At 55.3% G+C, this 21,669-nt stretch overlaps 2 protein-coding genes across 7 annotated transcripts in view; one reads left to right on the top strand and one right to left on the bottom strand.

The window, feature by feature from the left end:
* Nucleotides 1-4,335, bottom strand: part of TOM1L2 (target of myb1 like 2 membrane trafficking protein) — a 112,004-nt gene extending 107,669 nt beyond the window's left edge. For 3 of the 4 annotated variants that reach the window (XM_040630152.1, XM_040630153.1, XM_040630155.1), the window contains exon 1: nucleotides 4,180-4,335. In XM_040630152.1, coding sequence (XP_040486086.1) covers nucleotides 4,180-4,231 — 52 coding nt within the window. In that variant the 5' untranslated portion in view covers nucleotides 4,232-4,335. The remainder of the gene's footprint in view (nucleotides 1-4,179) is intronic. The other variant, XM_040630154.1, reaches the window with a different exon arrangement.
* A 329-nt stretch (nucleotides 4,336-4,664) lies between these two features.
* DRC3 (dynein regulatory complex subunit 3) overlaps nucleotides 4,665-21,669 on the top strand; it is a 30,008-nt gene continuing 13,003 nt past the window's right edge. Inside the window, exons 1-6 of one of the 3 annotated variants that reach the window (XM_008685978.2) lie at nucleotides 7,817-8,659; nucleotides 11,832-11,948; nucleotides 14,824-14,990; nucleotides 16,409-16,555; nucleotides 20,279-20,398; nucleotides 21,042-21,154. In XM_008685978.2, coding sequence (XP_008684200.1) covers nucleotides 8,500-8,659; nucleotides 11,832-11,948; nucleotides 14,824-14,990; nucleotides 16,409-16,555; nucleotides 20,279-20,398; nucleotides 21,042-21,154 — 824 coding nt within the window. In that variant the 5' untranslated portion in view covers nucleotides 7,817-8,499. Of the gene's footprint in view, nucleotides 5,068-7,816; nucleotides 8,660-11,831; nucleotides 11,949-14,823; nucleotides 14,991-16,408; nucleotides 16,556-20,278; nucleotides 20,399-21,041; nucleotides 21,155-21,669 lie in introns of those variants that run through there. The other 2 variants (XM_040630151.1, XM_008685979.2) reach the window with 2 other exon arrangements.

The following is a 21,669-nucleotide window of genomic DNA, read 5'->3' as shown; positions in this document are numbered from 1 at the left end:
AATAGCAATCTGAGGGACAACTAATTATTCTTGGAACAAACAGCCAGGCTGGGGAACACCTACATTCCTAGGGCACTAGGAAGCAGTAACCTACAAGAACAAATTCTGCAACAGTGTATCTGTTTCTTACCTGCTCATTAAAACTGAACCGGGAAGAGAATAACAGATGGTCCTCCCTGCACCCACCTTACCCCCCACCCCCACAGTATTCCCATCAGAATTCACACACTACTCACTGATCTCATTTAAATGAATCCAAACTTTACTCTTGGAAAAAGGATAATCTGAAAACGTTTCCCAGCCAATACAAGGAACTGTCACCACTTGCAGAGCACCATGAACTGGACTTGGGGAAGCCCTAGTATGTGATATCCAACCCCCAGTGGTCCTGGAGGGTTTAGATTAAGGCACTAACCGTTTGAAATCTGTTTCAGAAGAGAAAATCCAGAAATTAGGTACTTCTTCCACACTTCTTAGCCTCTCATACTATTGCTCATTCTGCTCTAAATCATGCATTCTATTCCGGAACCACCTTCCAAAAGGACAGTGAGGATAGCTACGAGAACACACAGGTAACTGTGTCAGACTGTGGCCTTAGCTGTGCCTTCAACCAAATAGCACCAGGTTAGAATGTCCATGCAAGGCCCCAAGCATGAGACAGAGTAATAATTACCCTACCCCTTTCCAACCTGGGCCCAGCAGAATGGTTCCCACAGAGCAGGTGAGAAGAAGGGCCGTTCTGCCACGAACGAGGCATTGCCCGGAGAAAAAGCCATCAGCCTTCACAAGCACATCCGTGCAGTGGGTTTCAAGTAGTGTGACCTCAGACACTCAGAGATCCACAAATTTGCCAGGAAGGAGGTGAGAACTCCAGATGAGCGCACTGACACCAGGTCAAGAAAGCTGTCTGGGCCAAAGGAATAAGGAAAGTCCCATACCGTTAAGGGTGTGCGGCTGTCCAGAAAACGTAATCAGCAAACAAGCTCTGTACATTCGTTACCTATGTACCTGTCACCCCTTTCAAAAATCTACAGACAGTTAATGTGGATGAGAACCAACCAGATAAAGATAAAAAACCACACCAAAATGATGATGATGATGATAATAATAATGACCAAGCCCTGAGACTACCAGCCTAACACCTTGCAGCTCTAGCATACCTTTGGTGAACATGTTACCTCTACTGAAGGCTCCCTGAGAGCAGCTCTTAAACATTTGTATCCCAGAGCCTGGCACCCACAGGCACTCAGAAGGCCTACTGAACTGGGCCGGTGGGATTGTTTCAGTGCAAGCCCCATGCAGCCGTTGAGAGGTATTACTTTATGAGTGGGTAAAATGAGGGCCAGAGAAACTAAAAGTTGGAGTCAGCTAAGGAATGTCATCTTTGACGTCACTCCCCGCTCCCAAGAACAGGGCTTTATCCTGGGCCCAAACCCAGCTTGCCACTGTCCCCCACTGCCACCTCTGTTCCACTCAGACTGGTGAACACAGATGTGCCCACGCCTCCCCTCCCTGCCTCATGTACCTGTGTCCAGGCACAGGGTGTCCTCCTCTCTGCCTGTGGAATTCCCAGCCACCCTCGTGAGCAGCTCTTGGACTCCAGGAAGCCAGTGCTATCTCCCCAGCTCTTCTGAATTCTTCTGGACTCCTAAGAGCACTGACAATCCCCAGCGCTCAACTACGCAGTGGCCTTCTGTTAGTGATCGTTATTCCAAGCATCTCCGCGTTCTCTCTCTCGACACCAGAAATCCCTTGAGGACCAGGACAGCTACGAAATCCCAGTTCTCCTTTCTCCCAGCTGAGCAGTGGCTTCACTCCTCTGAGCCTCAGTTTCCCCAACTCTAAAGTGGGAAGGGCAATAAGACTTCCTCCACAGAGCAGCTGTAAGAAGCAAGTAATGACTGTAGAACTGCTCTGTGCAAGCTGTAGCTATTGCTTTTACCCATCAGCTTTGTTGTTTTATTTCTGTCTCCCTTCTCTCCCGTCAACCACCTGGCAATACTTTTAAAAGAATCATAACAATACTAAATGCCATGAAAATCACTTTCACACTTTTGTCACAACAGTACAGAATTTACATAAGACCCTCCTTCTATCCTCTAATTTATCTGAACTAGGAAATCAGCAGGGCCTTGCCTGTTGACCAACTAACAATGAGGAGGCTTCATTCTCTTCATGGTCAAGGGTCTTGTCTAAGGGCTGGTAGATACTGGGGCCTGTTCCTTCTCAGGTCGCAGATGGGCCAGTTGCCCCCCATAGCCTCTCCAGATAGCACACTCAACCCTAATTTAACTATTCTGTTGCTAACAACAACAGCTACAATTTATTGAGCCTCTAGTACGTCCCAGGCAACTGTCATCTCACTTAAACTGTACTACTCTGTATGAATCTCTCTCTCTCTCTCTGTCTCTCTCTCAGCAAACTAAGCAAACTTCAGAAGGGTCACACAATTTTCTAGGGTCACACAACCAAAACATGGATAAGGCAAAACTCAGGCCTTCCTGACAGAAGCAGCCACTCGCTATGGATGCCTATTATCCCTAATATTTGCATATTTTTAAATGTCCTTTAACTTCTACCCCTCACCAGCTACCCTGGCATTTCCAAGGTGTGGCGCTTCCTACTGTAAAGGAGACAGAAAAGAAAACAAATCTCCCAGGTTTACCAGCTCCTTCCAATAACTGGTTGGGATTCAATACTGAGAAATGAGGTTTTGGAAAAGAAAGAGCACTTGAGGAAAGGAAAGGCGGAAGAAAATCTAGATAGACACAGTAGTCTGTAAAGGTGGGAGGAGACTCACCCCAGGCCCAGTGCCCATCATTACTTACTAAGACCTTCCACTACAAAGAAAAGAAAGGCTTCCAAATGCCAGTTAGCCAACAGGAGAGGCCTCAATAATTTCCCAGACCCCACTAAAGGCTGAAAAGTAAGCTGGAAAGTCATAAGTAAAACAGGAAATAAACAAATCACAACTGCTAAACCACCCAGGCCCAGAAGGACACCAAAGGTCCCCACTCATAAAAGACGTTTTACCAGTCCTTCTACCAACCCGGAGGAACCCAGTTTTAAAAGAAACCAATCAACATTCCTGGCTAATAAGTTGGCAAAAGTTCCTGCCTTGGGTGAAAAGGCAAGTTGCTTTTTTAGTTAAGAAACCCCATACAGTGGGGCCATTCTGGTGTTCATTCACATAGCCTTGGGTTTTCCTTACCCAGGAGACCGGTCTCTCTGGTGCCCTTTTCCAGGTGCCCAGAGCCCCCATATAGGATTAACAGGTACTATGGAGTACCCCTCTCTCTACACTGTCACCAAAAGACTTCAGCTTTGGGGAAATTTAATACAGTGGGGAAGCAATAGTCAATGTGCAGAAACTACTCTAAGGAATATCAAAACTTTAGAACTTGAAGGGACCTACTGCATCTCACCTCCAAACACCTCAATTGACAAACACGGGAAATGTCAAACCAGAAAGAGCAGTGACTTGCGCAAGGTCATATAGGAAGAGTCACTGGCAAAGCTCCTCCAGGAGCCCAGGCTTCCTGATTCCCAGTCCAGGGCTCTTATCATTAAATAACACAGCCTCCCTTCTTTCCCAGAGGCAGTGCAGGCATGCCATCCCCCTGGCAAGATAATCACCCTCTGGGAACCCTTCCCCCCATCCCAGTCCCTCCTACAGCCTAGCTGAGTTGCACCTCTAATTAGCAAGTCTCAGAGCAGGGAGTATTCTCTGGGAAGGTGCCCGGTCTGAGGGCTGCTGGTACTGAAAAGAGGGACAAGGATGGAGGAAGAAAGGTGTGGGAGAACTGGGTCCTGGCGGCAGTGGCAGCGAGACCGTCAGCCTTGATGAGGGCGCACTCGGTGGCATCTCTCAGCAGGCGAGGAGGCAAAGCCGTTCCCAGCAGCCGGCACCACCTCCAGGAGCCGGGAAGGGCTGGGCCCCGATCGGGAGGGACGCGCGGAGTATCTCCGAGTCCAAGCTGGGCCTCGGGGAGCCGCCTGGCAGGGTGGCACCGGTGCCATGCGCAGGCCCAGGCAGCCCGTGGGCAGAGGCCCGACGACAAGGATGCCCGGGCGGCCCGTGGGGTGGCACCGGTGCCGGGCAGGGGCCCGCGGTCCTCACCGGCCCCGTCAACCGCCGCCGTCGCCCACCCAGATTGCCCACCCTTCGCGCGGCCTTACCGAGGCACTGCCCCACCGGGGTGCTGAACGGGTTCCCCAGGAGGAACTCCATCTTGAGCGGACAACACGGCAGCGGCCCGGGCCCCCTGTCAGCCACCCGGGTCCCCGCTGTCCCCAGTCGCGCTCCCGACCTGACTGACACTTGCCCCCGCCCCACCCTCCCGAACGCCGAACGCCCAGCCCCTGACCCCACCCCTTGTCGCGTCCCTATTGGGCAGGGTCTGCCCAGCCCTTCTCCGATTGGTCCCTACACCTCCCTCGCGAAGCCCCGCCTACCCCCCGGCGCCCGATTGGGCGGAGCGGCGAGCTAGGTCACAGGAATCTCCGTCAGGCGTAGCGGCGCCTTACCTGGCCCGCCTCCGAACGAGACTCTGTATGTTTTGATTCAGCTATATCTTGGTCAATCTAGTGAGACCTTACTATTATTGGACAAGAGACAAGTCAATCACCCAGGTGGGGGCGGGGAAGAGGCGGGGCTACTAATATCCCTGCCCGTAGAAAGTGCTGATTGGAGAAACGTTTGTTTTTTCTACTGCTGGTTGGTGGTAGGAGTATTTCTCCACCCGAGAAATGCTATCACGTGACCGTCAACTTTCACCCAGGATGTCTACCGCGCGACTTCCCCTTAGCAACCGACTGGCCGCGCGTGGTTCCCTTAGTAACCGGCCGAAGCGTACTCTGCGTGGAAGCAGTCGGGTGGCCCGCGCTTGAGACGGTGAGACCTGGGAGGACTCGCAGGGACAGACAGACCCTCGACTTAACGCTTTCCTCTGACCTGTTTCTCTGGGAGTCGGCCCGGCCCTCCTCACCTGTAAGATGAGCACACAGGTTCTCTGCCAGCCACTTCACGGCCGCGCTGAGACATTGGGCTTTCAGGCCTTTGCAAGGGTGAGAAAGAAATGCTAAGGACGCATTTCCTCGGGGAGCAGGGCCCGAAGAGGTTTTTAAGGGCTCCATCCCCCGACCTTCTGGCCTGATTCCTTTTATCAAAACAAAGGTACCCGGTCCGCTGATAAGTCCTTCAAGTATTTAACCCTCATACCCGACCTCTTAACTGTCGTAAAAGTGTTTCTTTATTTGTATTCTTCACCTGGTGCTGTATAGAGTGCCATTCCTCTCTCTTCTCAGTAGCTCATTGTACGACTTTGGACAATTTCCTTCCCCTCCCGGGCCTCAGTTTCCCTCTCTGGGAAGTGAGGGAATTAGGACTCCTTTCTCCAGTGGCTTCCAGAGCCGCCATGCAATTAAGTAATGAATGTGCGTGTAGTACGCAGTAAGCACTCAGTTAATAGTTGATTTTCTCTTAGTAATCCATGCCAGTAGGGTCTATGTTTTTCAGATTCAATTGATCCCAAGTTTTTGCTTCACAGTTTTGCTTCTGATCTTGTTTCTCTGTGAGGAGACTGCTCCATTGGCAGTGGTGTAGAGCTCTCTGCTGCTTTCCCCATCTCCTACCTCTGGTCTTCGCCACCAGTACTGTTGTCAGGCAAGTCAACAGGAACCCAGATTGGGTGGTAAATTATTGATAAAAGCCCCTTCAGCGGAGGAGTGGTCGGGCCTCGGTCCTGACCAGAACAGCCATGAGAAACGTCGTGCGTTGTGACAGTGAAAATCCACAGTGTCCTGGGTACAGTTGAGTCATGATTAAGAAAGTGGGCTCTGGAGTCGCGGTCCCCTGCCTCTGCCATAGGCCATATAGATGTATTAACTTAGGCATCTTACTTAACCTTTCTAACTAGCTTCTGTTTTTTTAATCTGGAAACTGCAGATGATTAGTCCTACATATAAGTTCCTGGAGATCTCTCACAGCTACATCTTACCACCACCCTGCTCACGACTCTTGCCGATCTCAGTGCGACAGCCAGAGTGAGCCTCTTAAAAGTAAAAGCTATTCATGTCACTGCCCCTATTAAGCCCAGGAGCTTCCCAGGGATCCTAGGATAATAAACTCCCGTAGGTCCCTCCAACCTTTCTTTATTTCAGCCTGAATGGAATATGGCTTGTTCTCTCCCACCTCCAGGCCCTCACTGTGCAGTTTCCTCTTCCTTCTTTCCTGCTCATCCTTCAGATCCCAGCCCTGTCTCCCCTGGCCAGGCCAGGTGCCCCTAATGGATGCTGTCCTCGTTCCCTACATCTACAAACTTGTCATGGTTTGTAATTAAATATTTGTATGACGACCTGATTCACGTCGGAAACGGAGGGAAGGAGATCTGTTTTATTCACGGCATGTAGTAGCTATTCGTGACACATGTGTGGGCTGAATAAATGATCTTAAACAAATGTAGGAGGGAGGACTTATCCATTTTTACAGACGGGAAATCAAAGGCTTAGACAGGTGAGGTTAGTTGCCAAAGGACACACACCCAGGTTCCAAATCAAGCCCTCATGTGCTTAGCAAAGAGCGAGCCTCACCACCGTTTCACATTGAGAAGTGATTGTAGGCTTGACGGAAAGTAAGCCTGATCCGTCCCAGGTGCCAGGCCTAGATGAAGTGGGAGTGATGAGAAGTCAGTTACAGTTTTGAAATCAGAATTAAGAAGCATTTCCCAAACTACGGCACTTTTCTTTGAGAAAGCACTAACACTTCTGCAGGTAACATCTGCCAAACACCACACATTAAAATTTCCCCAAAGACAAGGTAGTGTCAGGTTGTGGGAAATCTTAGAAAAAAATGTTTCAAAAGAGCGGGGAGATGGAGAGAGGGGGAGGACTGGAAACGTCTTTGGGAGTTGACTCATTCACTCTAAGGAGTTGGAGCCAGTGTTGAGAGACTGGAGAGAGTGGGAAGACGGAAGGCACAGGTGGAGAAGCAGCATGGCGGCAGTGGTGGGGGTGGGGGGTTGCCCTGGGGGGTGGGAGTGGGGATTGGGGAGGCTGTGGCTCCTGGGGGCAGAAGGAAAGAACACACGACAGTTAAACACACAGGGACATTTGATCACGACAGCCCAGAAATGGCAGATGCATCATATGTATATAAGCTGCATCCAGGTGCATGGCGGGGGAGGGCGGAGGAGGGCTGTAGCGGGCTCTAAGACCAGGTGGCAGGATGGCCGGGCCCACCCCGGTTTGCAGTGAACACCATCATCCCAACAACAGGAGTGTCTCCAGCAGCTCTCAGTGGACTAGTACAGGGACTGCCCAGCATCAGGGAAGAGGCCTGGGTATCAGGGACCAAGAGGGCAAAGGTAGATGGTGAGGCCAGCAGGAAGGTGAGAAATGGGTGGGAAGTAGAAAGGAGGATTGGGTGTCCAGAGGGTTCAGGGGGCAGAATCTGGGAGCTTCCCATAGAGTGTGCCTTCCCAGAAGGGTCCAGCCCTTCTGGATGTTCTCACTCTTAGGTTGGTAATGATGAGAATGAGGTCAGGGTGCCCAGGCTTCCCTGGACTGTGACTCTGTCCAACCAGGAACAGCAGCCCAAGGTCAGCCGTTCCCCTACAGAGTCTCAGCCAGATCCCTTTGGCCCGTTAGCAGCAGAAACCTCCTGGATTCAGTTCAAATAAAATTGGATTTAATGTGAGAAGTCAGGAAACTCTCACAGAGCCTGGAATTAGGGACATTAGGGGTGGGAAAGCCAGCAAAGAGTGTGTCAGTCTGCCGGCCCTTTTGTCTTATTTTCTGGTTCACCTCAGTTCCCATCTCTGTCTCTCTCTCCGTATGCCTCATCCTCCTCTTGTTCTCTCTGCTTAACCCCATGTCTGGCTAGCCGGAAGCCCCCCAGTTCCCTCCCCCTAGCTCACACAGCCAGCTCTGATGGGACTTTCATCCTGCTGCCCCAAGTTCACATTTCTCAGGGGGAGAACAGGAATGACCAGCTTGGGTCAGTGTCTGCCAGTCTCCACACACTGAGCAGCTCGTGGTGAGATGGGGGGAGTCTCTCAGAGAAGGGGCGCTGCAGGCTGTTACACCTGGCGGGGGCTGCCAAGGATCCTGGTGAGCGGTTGGTGGCAAGACTGGCAGACGAACAAGGCAGCTGAGGAAAGCTGGAGGCCGAAGACGGCCACGGCCATAAGGGGAGCTGAGCTCCAGGGGCCAAAGAGACCAGTGTGGACGCCGTGGTTACGGGACCGAGGGGTGCCCTCCTGCAGACGGGCTCCAGGCGGGACAGGGGCAGATGGTTGCTGGAAAAGGTCTGGAGCAGCCTTGGTGCAAAAGTACTAGCCCCGAGGTGCAGTGGGCCAAGCAGGGGGGTGGGGGCGGCCCTGGAGTATCCGTGACTGTCACCGTGCTCCACCATGCCTTAAAGAGAGCCCAGCCACACCCTGTGCTCAGACAAAGGGACAGGCAGACTGTGGAAGAGGAACGCGGTGTCTTTTAGGGAGAATGCACCGGCTGTACAACTCCGTGGAACCGAGAGTGATGGACGAGGATATGCTCAAGCTGGCTGTCGGAGAGCAAGGCCCGAAGGAGGAGGCTGGGCAGCTGGCCAGGCAGGAGGGCATCCTCTTCAAGGATGTCCTGTCACTGCGGCTGGACTTCCAAAGTGCGTATCCCTGGCCGGGGTGGGGGCACCAGGCAGCCCAGCGTCCTGCCCCAGGCTTCTCTGCCCCAGAATTCCATGAAGAGTCGGTGATCACGGGACCCACATGGGCATTTGGGCCTGCCTGGGTTAGAAGGCGTAGGCATGGTGGGTCATTAGCATTTGAATATCCGCAACACACCTGATTCTGAATAATAGGACAAGAGATAAAATTCCTCCACTCCAAATCTAAGTGAACCCAAGGCCGCGCTGTTTCCATCAGACTTCACTGGTTTTTTTGGAGCGGGGTCCCTGGCAGGTGGAACCCGGGAGGGTAGAAGCCGTGGGAAGCAGGAGCCTGTGCACTGGGGCAGGAGACAGGAGAGGCTCCTCGGTAGCAGTGGGACAGCCTGCTGGGAAGATGTGGCTCGGGACCAGGCAGGTCCTGGGTGCCTGGTGTCCCCCTCTATAAAACAGGAAGGTTAGCATGCGTGTCTCAAGTGCTGGTTGGAAGGAGAAAATGGAGCAACACATGCACAGCGCCTGGCTCACTCAAGGGGGCCAGTGAGTCTGGACGGAGGGGGTGCGAGAAGAAGCGAGAGAGGTGGCCAGGGGCCTGTGCGTCTTGGGCAGGTGGGCCGCAGCGGAGTCACCCGGGCTGATTCGCACACCTGCTCTCTCCTGGGTTTTTCCACCGGCCTGCTGGGTCAGCCGGTACACAGCAAGGAACGTGTAGTCTGGGGCAGACCATGGGGACACGGCAGTGGGCAAGGCAGGCCCAGCCCTGGTCCAAGCCTCACGAAACCCGTAGGCCTCCCTAGAGCATGGCCTCCATGGCCGACCACCCAGAGCAGGGAGGGACCCTGGACCTCAGCCACCTCAGCAGTGGGGGAGGGTTAAAGGGATTGCAGAAGGGCTGTCACCAGAGGGGTGTTAGCCTCCTTTGGCTTACCCCCTCCTTGTGTAAGGTTCATGCCACCAGTATTTGTCAAATGCCTGTTATATGCCAGGTGCTGTTCTAAGCACTAGGGACTCAATGGTGAACGAAAAGGACAAAAAACCCTGTCCTCATGGAACTTACGTTCAGGTGATGGGAAAAATAGACAAGGAAAATAATAGTGTGTGCTAAAAATACATACAATGGAGGAAGATCAAGGAGAGGAGAAAAGGGGTGAGGGTGGGGGGCCGTGTTTTATTGGGTGGTCAGAGGCCTCATCAAGAAGGTGACAACTGAGCAAAGACTAGAAGGAAGTGAGGGAAAAGAGCCACGTGGAGATCCGGGGAAAGCATTCCAGGCAGAGAAAGCAGCCAGTGCAAAGGCCCTGAGGCAGGCAGTCCTGTATGGAGACTGGTCAGAGAGGTGGTGGGGTCAGCTAGCATCAGCCTTGGGGGGCCAAGAGGCAGTGTTTGGCTTTTGTGGTGAGTGAGATGTGAGCCCTGGGAGGGTCTTGAGCAGAGGAGGGACAGGACGGGACTTAGGTTTCCATAAGAGCCCACTGACTGCAGGAGGATAGAGTGAAGGGCCCCAGGGCCGGAGCAGGGAGACTAGTGAGACAGTTGTGATCCAGGGACTAATGACAGTGGGCTGAGACCAAGCTGGGCACAGTAGAGGTGGATCCCATGTCTGTGTTGAAGATGAAATGGACTCTTTGGGCCATCCCGTCATGCTGGTAACTCATTGAGAGCTGTCAAATACATCCTGGGTTTTGTTGTGTCGTTTTGGCTTTTCCACGTGAGTTGCTGATGCCTCGGGCAAAGCCAGCACATAGGTGTGCAAGGCAGGGCACCCAGAGTGTGGGAGCCGTGGCAAGTCAGCCATAGCCAAGAGCTGTCTGTCTGAGACCAGGGCCAGAAAGGCTCCTGGAGAATCCAGACCAGGATGGGAGGCCGCTGAGAGCGTAGGTGGAACTGATGGCCGGTAACATTTGGGAAATCTGGCCTCAGAGAGCTGGGAACAGACACCAGTCTCACTTGGCCCCGGGAACCCACAGAGGCAGGCCCCTGGGTCAGAGTAATGCTGTCCACCCATCCCCACCCAGACCTGGCTTGGGGAGGGAGGCCAGGAGCTGTGCCCGGCCTCCCCCAGCACCTCACAACCCCATTACCGTGTGCCTCTGAATGAATATTGAAACTGCTGCCCCCAATGTGTGGTTATTAAGTGTGCTTTTTTTTTCTTTTACCCCTTTCACTTCTGTTATTTCAGTTCTTTTCCTAAGCATATTCTAATTTTTTAAGTTTTAGAAATCATTACAGAAGCAAATAGAGAATAGGGGGCAGATACACAAGAGGGCTGTTATGGCTTCTAGAAAAAACTGGGAACAAATTTAGGCCTCTAGAATTTGATGTTACACGGTGTATATGTATTTATACTTAAGCATAATTCAGAACTCCTCTGGCTGTCAGGAACAGACCCCGAACTTGGCCTGGCATGAGGAGCAGAAGGAATGAGTTGGCTGTGTGCCTCAGAAGGTGGTCTTTAGGGACCACAGGACCCTGCCTGTCTGTCTTATGGGTGATCTATCCCATTCCCCATGTAGGGACATTTGGGGTCCCCCCATCTTTCTGCCTCTCATGTGCCTGTAGGTGTTTCTTTGGGCAATATATACAAGTGTGTCTTTACAGACAGATTCCAAATAGAGAAATTTTGTGGGGCCAAAGGGCACAGACATTAAATATTTCAGGAAACTTGGCCAAACTGCCCTCCCAAATGGCTGAACTAGTTGATTGACACCCTCACCAACAGTGCACGACGGGTGGGTGATACAGGCGAGCACCCTGCAGCCTTGATTCTATTTGTCACACTGTGGAAGGAAGGACACTGTGTCCCAAGGTGTTACAGCCTCCTGGGCAGCTGCCCAGCTGGGCACTAGAGGCAGCACGACTGAGTCCCATGCCCTGGGCAGGTCCAGCCCACCTTCACAAGGACCCCACTACACCTCCCCGACCCCTTAGGCCTTTTAGGTCCTGCTGCGTCCTGAGCGGCAGCCCCCATCACTGCCCGCTAGGCACTAATCGAGACTTCTGGGCGCTTGGCCCACATTCCCAGGATGCCCGTGTCCTCCAGGGCAAGGCAGTGGAGTTGTGGGGCCTTTTGTCTGGTTAGAATTGGCCATCTGGATTCTCCAGCACACTGTCACTGAACTCTACCCTAACCCGAGGCTGGAACGAGCCAAGGCACCTCCTCCCATTGTTTCAGACATCCTCCGCATAGACAGCCTCTGGCAGTTTGAGAACTTGAGGAAGCTACAGCTGGACAACAACATCATTGAGAAGATCGAGGGCCTGGAGCATCTCGTTCACCTGGTCTGGCTGGGTAAGGGCCCCTCCTGCGTGGGTGTCCAAGCTAATCCACGGGGACATGGGGCCAAGGTCATTGCCTCGCAGGCGATTTTCTGCTGGCCGCCCAGCATCAGCCAGGGTACAGAAGAAGTCCCGTCCGTCTACTGGGAACAAGAAAGCCACTCTTTTTAAAAGCCTGGGACCTTTGCAGGGCAGAGCCGGTAAAGACGTGCTTGGACACGCCAGGCCAGAACCCTCTGACCCACCTGCCAAACCTCCCCAGCTGGGAGAAGGTCAGAGGACAAGCCTTGGATTCCTTCTAGTTACTCTAGACTCAGGTTCACAGACCGCTGTGGGCCCTGCCAGTCAGGGAGGCCCAGAGCAAACTAGAAACAATCATCACAGACGCTAGCATGCTTGGAGCGCTTACCATCTGCTAAGCATGGGCCTGTGTGTTTTCCACGTGGGGCCTGTTAAACCATACAGCACCCCCAGAGGAGAGATGAGCAAACCGAGGTCCCAGGGACGAGCGCGGGCATCAGGCTCCCAGCGGAGCTCACTCAGTCTGAGTCTGGAGCTCTGGGCCACATGGCTAAGGCCTCACGGGGCTTTGATGAATGGGGAGGGGGCTGCTAGAGAGCGCTTCACACTGTGGTCTGATTTGGCCTTCAGAGCAATGTGAACAGGTGAGTGTTACAATCCTGATGTGCAGAAGAGGAAACGAGACTTTGCGAGGCCAAGGCGCTTGCCCAAAGCTCCAGCAGAGGGGGCGTCCCACATCTGCCTGACCCCAAAGCCCACACTCTCTCCATCGTGTCAAGCCGCTCCCCCTCACGGGCAACTCTGGATTTGCCAAGATGCTGTCCGCTATGTTAGTTCTGACAGTCCCCAGCCCACGGCGGCCCCCCAGACGGGATGATGTTGCCATGTCACAGACACAACAGCAGACACAGGGAGGCTGACAGCCTGATGGAGTCACAGGCTAGAGGCAGCAGAGGCGGCCCACAGCCCGGTCTTTTGCCCCGTGCAACCCCTCTGGTACCCCAGCACCCATTAATGCTGAGTCTGGGTGTGGCAGCCCCCCTGCATTGCCAGGAGTCCTTGTCTCTGTAGGAGATGAAGGGGAGAAGGTGCTGGGTCAGCCCAGACCCTGAGCCGTGCCCCCTCTGGAAGGCCTGCCAGGTTCCAGCTGTCTGAACATCAGGCATTTAGTCGAGAGCTACTAGGCCCAGCTGTCTCTGACATCAGACGAGTGTCCCAGGTCCCCGTGAGATGCTCCTGCGATACCCAGGGTTCCGAGGGGTGATGAGAGAGCGGAGGGAAAATTTCTGGTAAGAGATCAGGTTATCCCCCTCCAAGAGTCAGAAGCTGGCCCTTGTCCGGCCACAGTGCCAGTCACCCAGGGACCCCACGACCACCAGGAAGACCTGGGTGCCTGAGGTGCAAGGGGTGGGGGAGATGGTGCCCCCGGGGGTCAGCAGCCCCCACCTCACATGAGGCCCTGCTGGTGGCCTACTGTGTCGGCTGTCCCGGGGCTGAGGCTGGGCTGGAGCCAGCTAGCAAGGGAGTGGGCAGCCCTGGCATTTGGCAGACCCCAGTTCAATCCCAGCTCTGGCCATGCACTGACTTTACACCAGTTTCTGCAGCCCTCTGGAGCTCTCTGTGCTTGGACTTACGCCACCAGGCCCCTAGAATCTTGGTTTCCTCATGCATCAAACGCAGATGATGAGACCTTTGCTGTGGGAATTAAATAGGGTGATGCACTTAATACAAAAGGGACAATAAGTTACCGTCAGTCTCCACTGTCAGCAGGTGAGCGTGCCCTGGTAGGCCAGGGGGGCTGAATCCAGATGTGGAGAGACTGACTTCCCACACCACCGTTTACATGTGACGGCATGCCGCTATCACGAGCGTATTTCGCAGCTCGTGAAAATTTTCCAGTTTGGGCCTATGGGCCATTGGTGTTCCAACACAGGCTTGCAGCTCCAACCCCAACCGGCCCCGAAAACCCACAGTGGGGGAAAAAGCATGTTTCAGTCCCTGGAATGTGAACCTTGGGCTAGAGAGGGCCTAGCGTCTCCCTTGGGGGTCGGAGTTGGGGTGACGGGGCTGGAAGGCCCTGGCCTGCCGCGTGTCCAGGGAGGAGCCGCAGGTGAAGTCTGGCACCGCTGAGGTTAGCTATGTGGCTTGGAGCAGATCCCTGAACCTCTCTGAGCTGCAGCTTCCCGATGATCACATGGGGAGAGAAACTCCAGACCGCCGCTCAGGGCTCTTGTCACAGGATATGCTCATAAGTACTCGATAAACTGGTAAATGCTAAGCAGATAGGCGATTTTATTCTTTCTTAAGATTTTCTTTATTTTAGAGAGAACAGGGGAAGGGGCAGTGAGGGAGAATCTCCAACAGACTCACTGCTGAGCCCAGAGCCCAATGCAGGGCTTGATCCCACGACCCCGAGATCATGACCTAAGCCGAAACTCAAGGGTCAGGTGCTTAACGGACTGCTTAACCGACTGAGCCAGTCAGGAGTCCCAGGCAGCATTATTCTTAAAATGCCCATAGGTGCGAGGGAAGGAGGCCCTCCAAACAGTTTCCTCCCACTGGAAGACGCACCATTTGGGACCTGCCAGTCCTCATTTCCTACCCAGAACGACCACAGACCACAGGCAGGAGTACTTGCCCTCAGTACCCAGCCAGGAAGACGAGTGGCAGAACAGGAGAGGACGGTAATAGTTGGAGACCCCAGGAAAGAACCCATGCTTGGCTTCTAGAAAACCGTAAGCTGTCAAACAACGAGTCCGTTACTGGCCGGTCGGCTTGGTGTTGTCTCCGGAGCGTGAGTGGCCCCCCCGATGGGTTTGTTTCAAGACAGTCCACCCATTGGACCCTCACAGCCCTCTTCCTTCCAGACCTGTCCTTCAACAACATCGAGGCCATCGAGGGGCTGGACACGCTGGTGAACCTGGAGGACCTGAGCTTGTTCAACAACCGGATCTCCAAGATCGACTCTCTGGATGCCCTGGTCAAGCTGCAGGTGTTGTCACTTGGCAATAACCAGATCGGCAACATGATGAATGTGCGTGGCCTCTCCTGCCGCCCCGGCGGGCCTCCTGGCCCGGGGCAGAGGGCGGGGCTGGGCACTCCGGGTGAGCAGAGTGGCTGGGGCTGGGGAGGAGGGTCTGTGGCCAAGAGAAATGTAGGCTTGGCTTTCCAGATCACCCCTTCTCCTAGAAAAGCCAGAAATGCAGACTATTCCACCAGCGACTGGATCATGTTTAAACACCATGCTTAACCCATGCTTAGCCCACCGGTGGAGGCCAGTCCGTCCCTCGGCCTCTTCCCACGAGCCCCACACTCACTTCAACCTTTGCTGAGGTGAGAGCCTCTTAGATGTGGGCCATTGGGCCTAAGCTCAAGGGTACAGAGACAAACAAGGTCTGGTCCCTTTGGGGGTGCCCAGCACACACCCACATGATCAAGACATGAGGTGACAAGAACCCAGCGTCAGCCCGGGGCATTGGCGATGTGGGAGAAGGCAGGGTGACCCCCCTGCACGCCCGCAGAACAGGTGAGCTGGGGCTGGGCCATGCTGTCCTCCGCTCTCAGAGACCTTTGTGTCCCCTGACTGGTACGTTCTCTCATACCCCATCTGTAATTTCTTACAGCACTTACCCCAGACGGTAACGATGTTATTTACTTTCTAAACCATTCCTCTTCCCTGCCACCCGAACGGGAGCCCTTGCTGCAAGGGTAGGGACTGCGTGAGCTTTGTTCCCACTGTGTCCCCAAGGCCTAGCACATGCCTGAGGCCTGCTAGCTGCTTAATAGTGTTTGTGGAACAAATAAACACCGGACTGAGAGAAATTCCTTCCGAGAAGCATGCTAGATTTCTTCTTTTGCATAGTACAGCGTCTGGGCGTTGGAAGATGCTGGCAAGGGAAACATTAGCTGTGTTGTTGACTTTTCCCCACTCTTCTAACGTAGAACGTAGGGAGAATAAATGGCAGGTGGCAAATGTCCCTTGTCATCCAGTTAATCCGAGGTTACTCGAAATGGGGTTCCATTTAATTTAACAGATCTGGCCCTGGCGTGGGGTTTACAAGGGAGAAGGCCCACCTACTCTGAGGGACCAACAGTAACAATGACCACCACCACCTTTACAGGCAGGTGAGAGGCCCACCTCTAAATGCTTTCCGGAGCTCATTTCCTTTGGTCCCTCCACACCAATGACGCACATAATAGCATCCTTGTACCCATATCACAGATGAGGAAACGGAGGCTCACAGACGTTAGGCACCTTGCCCAAGGTCCCACCCAGGTGTGCTGATCAGGACAGCCGTCCAGCCTGGAGCCCCCGGCTTGCTCCTCGCTTGTCGCTCCAACCGCCGCTGTCGTGGCCAGGCCGCGCACGCTGGCAGAGGGCCGAGGGGAGAGGCCCCTGTCCCCACTTTGCAGCAGCCAGGAAAATGGGTCGCTCTCCCCCGTTCTTGCCAGATCATCTACCTGCGGCGCTTCAAGGACCTGCGGACGCTCAGCCTTTCCGGAAACCCCATCGCGGAGTTGGAGGATTACAAGATGTTCATCTGTGCCCACCTTCCTGACCTCGTGTACCTGGACTTCCACCGCATCGACGACCACATGGCAAGTGTCTGCCTCGGGGTCTCCCAGCTCAGTGAGTCAGTCTTCAGCCCTGCCCCCCCCCAGCCATCCTGCACTGTCTGGTTTTATGGATGAAGAAGTTGGGGAGACCAAGTGAAGGCCATCAGCGGCTCACGGCCGAGCCAGGACTCGGCCCTTCCCACCGGGACCTCAGAGCAGAAGTAACGTCTAGCTCTTGTCCTGCCCTCCTCCATCACACACGAGCTGCCGTTTCACGTTGCTTTCCCCACAGCCCATGAGGCGGGCCTGCTCACCCTCAGCTTGCCCCCCGAGGACTGGCACAGGGAGGCCCAGTATGTGAGGCCTTGGGCAGCAGGAAAAGATGTCCCTGCATGTCGGGCGCTCTGGAGATGGAGGGCCTGCTGCTTCTCCCAGGAAGTTGCTGCCTTTCCTGAGAGAAAGGAGCCCGTGCTCGGGGGGCACTGAGGTGACGGGGAGCACCCGGGAGAGCCCAGCAGAAGCAGGTCTCAGTGCTGACCCCCTGGGGCAGAGCACAGGCCTAGGTGGACTGTGCCAGCTTCCGAGTGTGCGGCCCTCTGCTTGCCAGGGCCTTCTGGAAGGGCCACAGAGATGGGGTGGGGTCAGAGAGCTGCCCCTCCTCAGACCATGGCTTTCTCTTGTCCCATGACATTACCAGAGCCTGCGACTTGAACTCTAATACTCTCAAGTACTTTTGTTTTGTTTTGTTTTTCATTTAGACAATAACTTGAAAGTCAGCATGGGCTCTAATGCTTGAAATAGGCCAGAGAGCTGTTGGGGTGTGTTTCAAAGCTCATTATAGAACCAGGAGACAGCCTAACACTGCACAGCTCCAAAGGCATTCTCTCCCCGGTCCCCAGAACTTTCCATAAAGGGCAGACAGCCGAGTCTGGGCATCCCCATTGTGCAGTAAGGGAACAAAGGCTCCTTTCACGATTCTGAGACTTGCCTGGAAGCATCAAGATAAATAGTAAGTCAGAGGGTATCAGAGCAGAATTCTGCAAAGCCGGACACCTGAAACTCCCCTGTCACATCACTGCCTGCCCTGAGGCCAGCCGCGACCTGCCCCGAGCCCCTGGCTTCTTGTGCTGAAGGGCTTGGGTAGTAGAACAGCTGGGCCCCGGCGTAGGCCACCCGGGGGAGGGGCCAGGCTGTCTCCTGTGTGTCCGGCTGGAGTGCTGCTTGGCTGGGGGCCGCTTACCTCAGGGGGACTGTGGGAGGACAGAGGTCCAAGGGCAGGCTCTTGAGGTGAGCTCTGTGAGCTCTCTGTGTTCATCGGGCCACTTTTCAGTTGAGGCCCTGGACGGTGCCGGAGGGCTGGCCCTCCCCTCAGAGCAGGGGACAGAGCACTCCCCACAAAGCACACAGAATGGGCGGGGGTTGGGGTGCCTGGGTAGCGCAGTCGTTAAGCGTCTGCCTTCGGCTCAGGGCGTGATCCCAGCGTTCCAGGTTCAAGTCCCACATCGGGCTCCTCCACTGGGAGCCTGCTTCTTCCTCTCCCACTCCCCCTGCTTGTGTTCCCTCTCTCACTGGCTGTCTCTCTGTCACATAAATAAATAAAAATCTTAAAAAAAAAAAAAAAAAAAAGAATGGGCAGGGGCTGTGAGCTCGTGGGGCTTTGTGTGGGCAGGGGGGCCAGGCAGCGGGGCCATGCTGGGGTTTAGGACTTATCCCGGTGAAGGTGGAGGCCCGTGGGGAGCCCTGAGCAGTTTTCAGCAGAATTCCTGATGTGCTCAGCAGTTCAGAGATCTGGTGACTGGTGTGGAGAATGGGAGAGAGATGTGGGACAGGAGAAAGGAGGGAGAGAGGCAGAGGGCAGGGCTGTGGGAATGGAGAGGAGAGGAGGGCTCAGATTAATTAGAGACTTTTAAAAATTTAAATTTCCTTGTTAAAGTATCAATACGTAAGAAAACAATAGAAGCACACAGCTCAATGAATAACATCTTTTTAAAAAGATTTTATTCGAGAGAGAGAGAGAGAGAGAGAGAGAGAGAACGAGCTAGAGAGTGCAAGCACCCACAAAGAGGGGGAGGGGTGGAGGCGGGGCCGGGAGGGGGAGGGGCAGAGGGAGAAGCAGACTCCCTCCTGAGAGGGGAGCCCCCTGTGATGTGCTGCAGGGCTCAATCCCAGGACCGTGGGATCATGACCTGAGCCTTAAGGCGGACGCTTAACTGACTGGGCCACCCAGGCGCCCCAGAATAGCAGATCTTTAGAAGGATTTCAACTCTGTAATATAAGCCCTTTGCAGCCAAGGCCCAAGTCAGGCACAAAACTACAATGATCCCTATCCTGACCTCGTGTTCGGGAGTGAGGCTGGGATGGGCGTCAGGCGGCTTAGGACAGTGGAAAGCAAGCTCAGGACCTGGAATCGAACAGATCCCTGGAAGAGCCCCTGCCTTTCTCTGTGGCGCCGACACACAGGGAAAAGAGACAATTAGATCATGCAGATACGTGACAATGCCAAGAGGGAGGGACACAGGCGGAGATGTGCAAGGTGGGGTCGCTGGTTTGGGGGTGGCTTCCCCAAGGCCGTGGTCCTGAGCTGGGACCTGCAGGAAGAGCAGGCGTTGGCTGGTGAAGGAACAGCCCCGGGCAGGAGGCAAGCACAGGCAGAGGCCTGTGGCAGCACGGGGAGGCGGCCAGTGGCTGGAGCTCAGAGAGCGGGAGAGAGAGGGTGGCAGGCAGGGCCTTGCGGGCCACGGCAGGACCTTGTCATCACGCTACGCCGAAGCAGAAGTCCTACAAGGTCAGCAAGGGACTGACTGACAAGGTCCGGTTTGCATTTCACAGAATTGTTCTGGCTGTTCGCTGGGAGCAGTGGGCAGACTAGATGGGGGGCAGGGTGCATGGGGGAGGCCGGCTAGGAGGCTGAGACAGGGGTCCTGGCCAGAGAGGATGGTGAGACATGGTCAGGAGCTAGCATGGACAGGCCTGGGCACAGCCTGGGTCTGATGGGCAGGGGAGGGTCTGGGATGTCTCCTGGGTCTCCGGGTGGGGTGCTGGATGGCTGGGGGAAGGGGCTGCCCACCTCAGCGGGACCATGGGAGGACAGAGGTCCATCTTGGATATGGTGAGTTGGCAGTGCTCTTGAGGCAGCCAGGGGAGAGAAGGCTTCAGAAGCTCATGCCTGGCTCTCAGAGGTAGGGTCTGGGCTGAAGGTAAAGACCAGAGTGTCCTCTGTGGATGGGGCAACCAGACATGCTTGTACTTGATGCCTTAGTGCTGGTGAGATCACCTGGGGTGTGTAAAGTGAGCCAGGAAGGGTGAGGACTGAGCCCTGGGGGCTCCAGCACTCCCTGGTGGCTATAGGGGGATGAGCGGGAGGGGTAGGAGGAGAGCCAGGAGGTGGCAGGGCACAGAGCCAAGATCGGAGGCCCTTGTCACCAGACCTGTGACCCAGGTAACTCATCTGACCCCTCTCTCCCATGGTGCATCCCAGATCCAGCACCCCTGCTTTGAAGGGCTGGGGGCAGGCATCACTGTGGCCCCTGCCCCAGGACACGTCCCACAGATCCTCCGTCGGCCTGCGCCGCCTTACCCCCATCCTCTTAGTCCTTCCCTAATTTACCTTGACTCAGAATGCTTAGAAAAGGCCACGCAGCCTTCGCTAGTGGGCTGTCCACACCCCAGCCACGCTACAGGGGCCACAGGATGTCGGGCCGGCATGACGGGGAGGGACAGAACATGCCCCGGGAACAATGCCACTCCCCCCCGTCCTGCCCTCAGAAAGAGCTGGCGGAGAGCAAGCACCAGTACAGCATGGATGAGCTGAAGCACCGAGAGAACCTGATCCAGGCCCAGCTGGACGATGAGCGGGCCCAGCAGGAGGAGCTGGAGAAGCACAAGGTACTCTGCTGGGAGGACCTGCCGCCCGCCTCGCCCTGCCCTGGCTCCAGGACACCGGCCACAGCTTATGGCCCAATGTGATCAAAGTCTGCGGGGCCCGGGCCCCGGAAACCTGTCTCGATTGAGAACGTCCGCCATGCAGCCCCTCCCGGCTCTGATGGAGCCAGTCCATCATCCATAGGCCCGCGCCCCGTCCCCGCCTTGCTCTGCGCGCCACCGGCCCCTGGACTCCACCTGCCCCGCCTCCCCACCGGCGTGCCGGGTTCCAGCACGAGGGCCTGGGGAACCGATCTGATAGAGCAGCTCCTTTTCTTAACTCCCCTGGGCAGTTCCCTGGCAGCCAGGAAGGTTCAAGTCCTTCCCCAGCACGGCCCCGGACCCCTTCCTCCAGCCAGACCGAGCCACGTGCGACCTTCCTCTGGTGCCTCTGTGCCTGCGCACGTGCCAGCCTTCAGCCCAGCGTGCCCTTCCCTGCCCTGCCTTCTTCAAGCGCTAAAGCCCCGGGGCAGCATCCTCTCCTCTGCTCTCCGCACAGTGCCCAGCGACCCCAGTGCCCAGCGCAGGGCCCGGCCCACGGAGGCCTCGCCAGGGTCTGTGAGCTGAATCCGAAGTCCCGCGAGCCCCGCTGTGTTTCTGACCGTAGGCCGCGTTCGTCGAGCACCTGAACAGCCCCTTCCTGTTTGACAGCATGTACGCCGAGGACGTGGAGGGCAACAAGCTGGCCTCTCTGCCTGGCGTCAGCGAGCTCCTTCAGGCATATCCTTCCAAGTTCACGGCCACCTCCTCTGGCAGAGCCTGGGCCCCACGCCACCAGCCGGCAAGGGGCAGGTCCCCTTCTGCTCGGGCCTCTGTTTCCCCGTTTTCCCCAAACCCTAGACCCTAAAACCCCTCCTCGCAGCAGTGTACGTAAGGGGCAGTGAGCACCAGGTCGGCTGAGCAGCCCGGGGAGAGGCCGTCTAGATTTCAGGGGCCACACTGAGTCTGATCAGCATGGCTGCCGTGCTCCACAAGCCAGGTTGTCAAAGAGGGAGAATCGACGTGTGTCTCGGTGGCACGGAGCCTCAGCACCCATGCTTACTTGTTTCCGCTGTGTGCTTTGCAAACCGTGTTTGTAACCCCAGCTGCCCACTAAATGGGTCCTGTGATTAATCCCATTTTATAGTCGGGGGAGCTAGACTTGGGGGGGGTGATCTGTCCAGGGTCATGCAGTTAGAAGCTGGGATTTGAGCCCTTGTCTGTGGGGCTGAGAGCCTGCATCCTTTCCCCCCCCC

Source organism: Ursus maritimus, unplaced genomic scaffold, assembly GCF_017311325.1.
Source record: "Ursus maritimus isolate PB19 unplaced genomic scaffold, ASM1731132v1 scaffold_14, whole genome shotgun sequence".
Lineage (NCBI taxonomy): Eukaryota > Metazoa > Chordata > Mammalia > Carnivora > Ursidae > Ursus > Ursus maritimus.
This window is presented reverse-complemented; position numbering and strand designations above follow the sequence as displayed.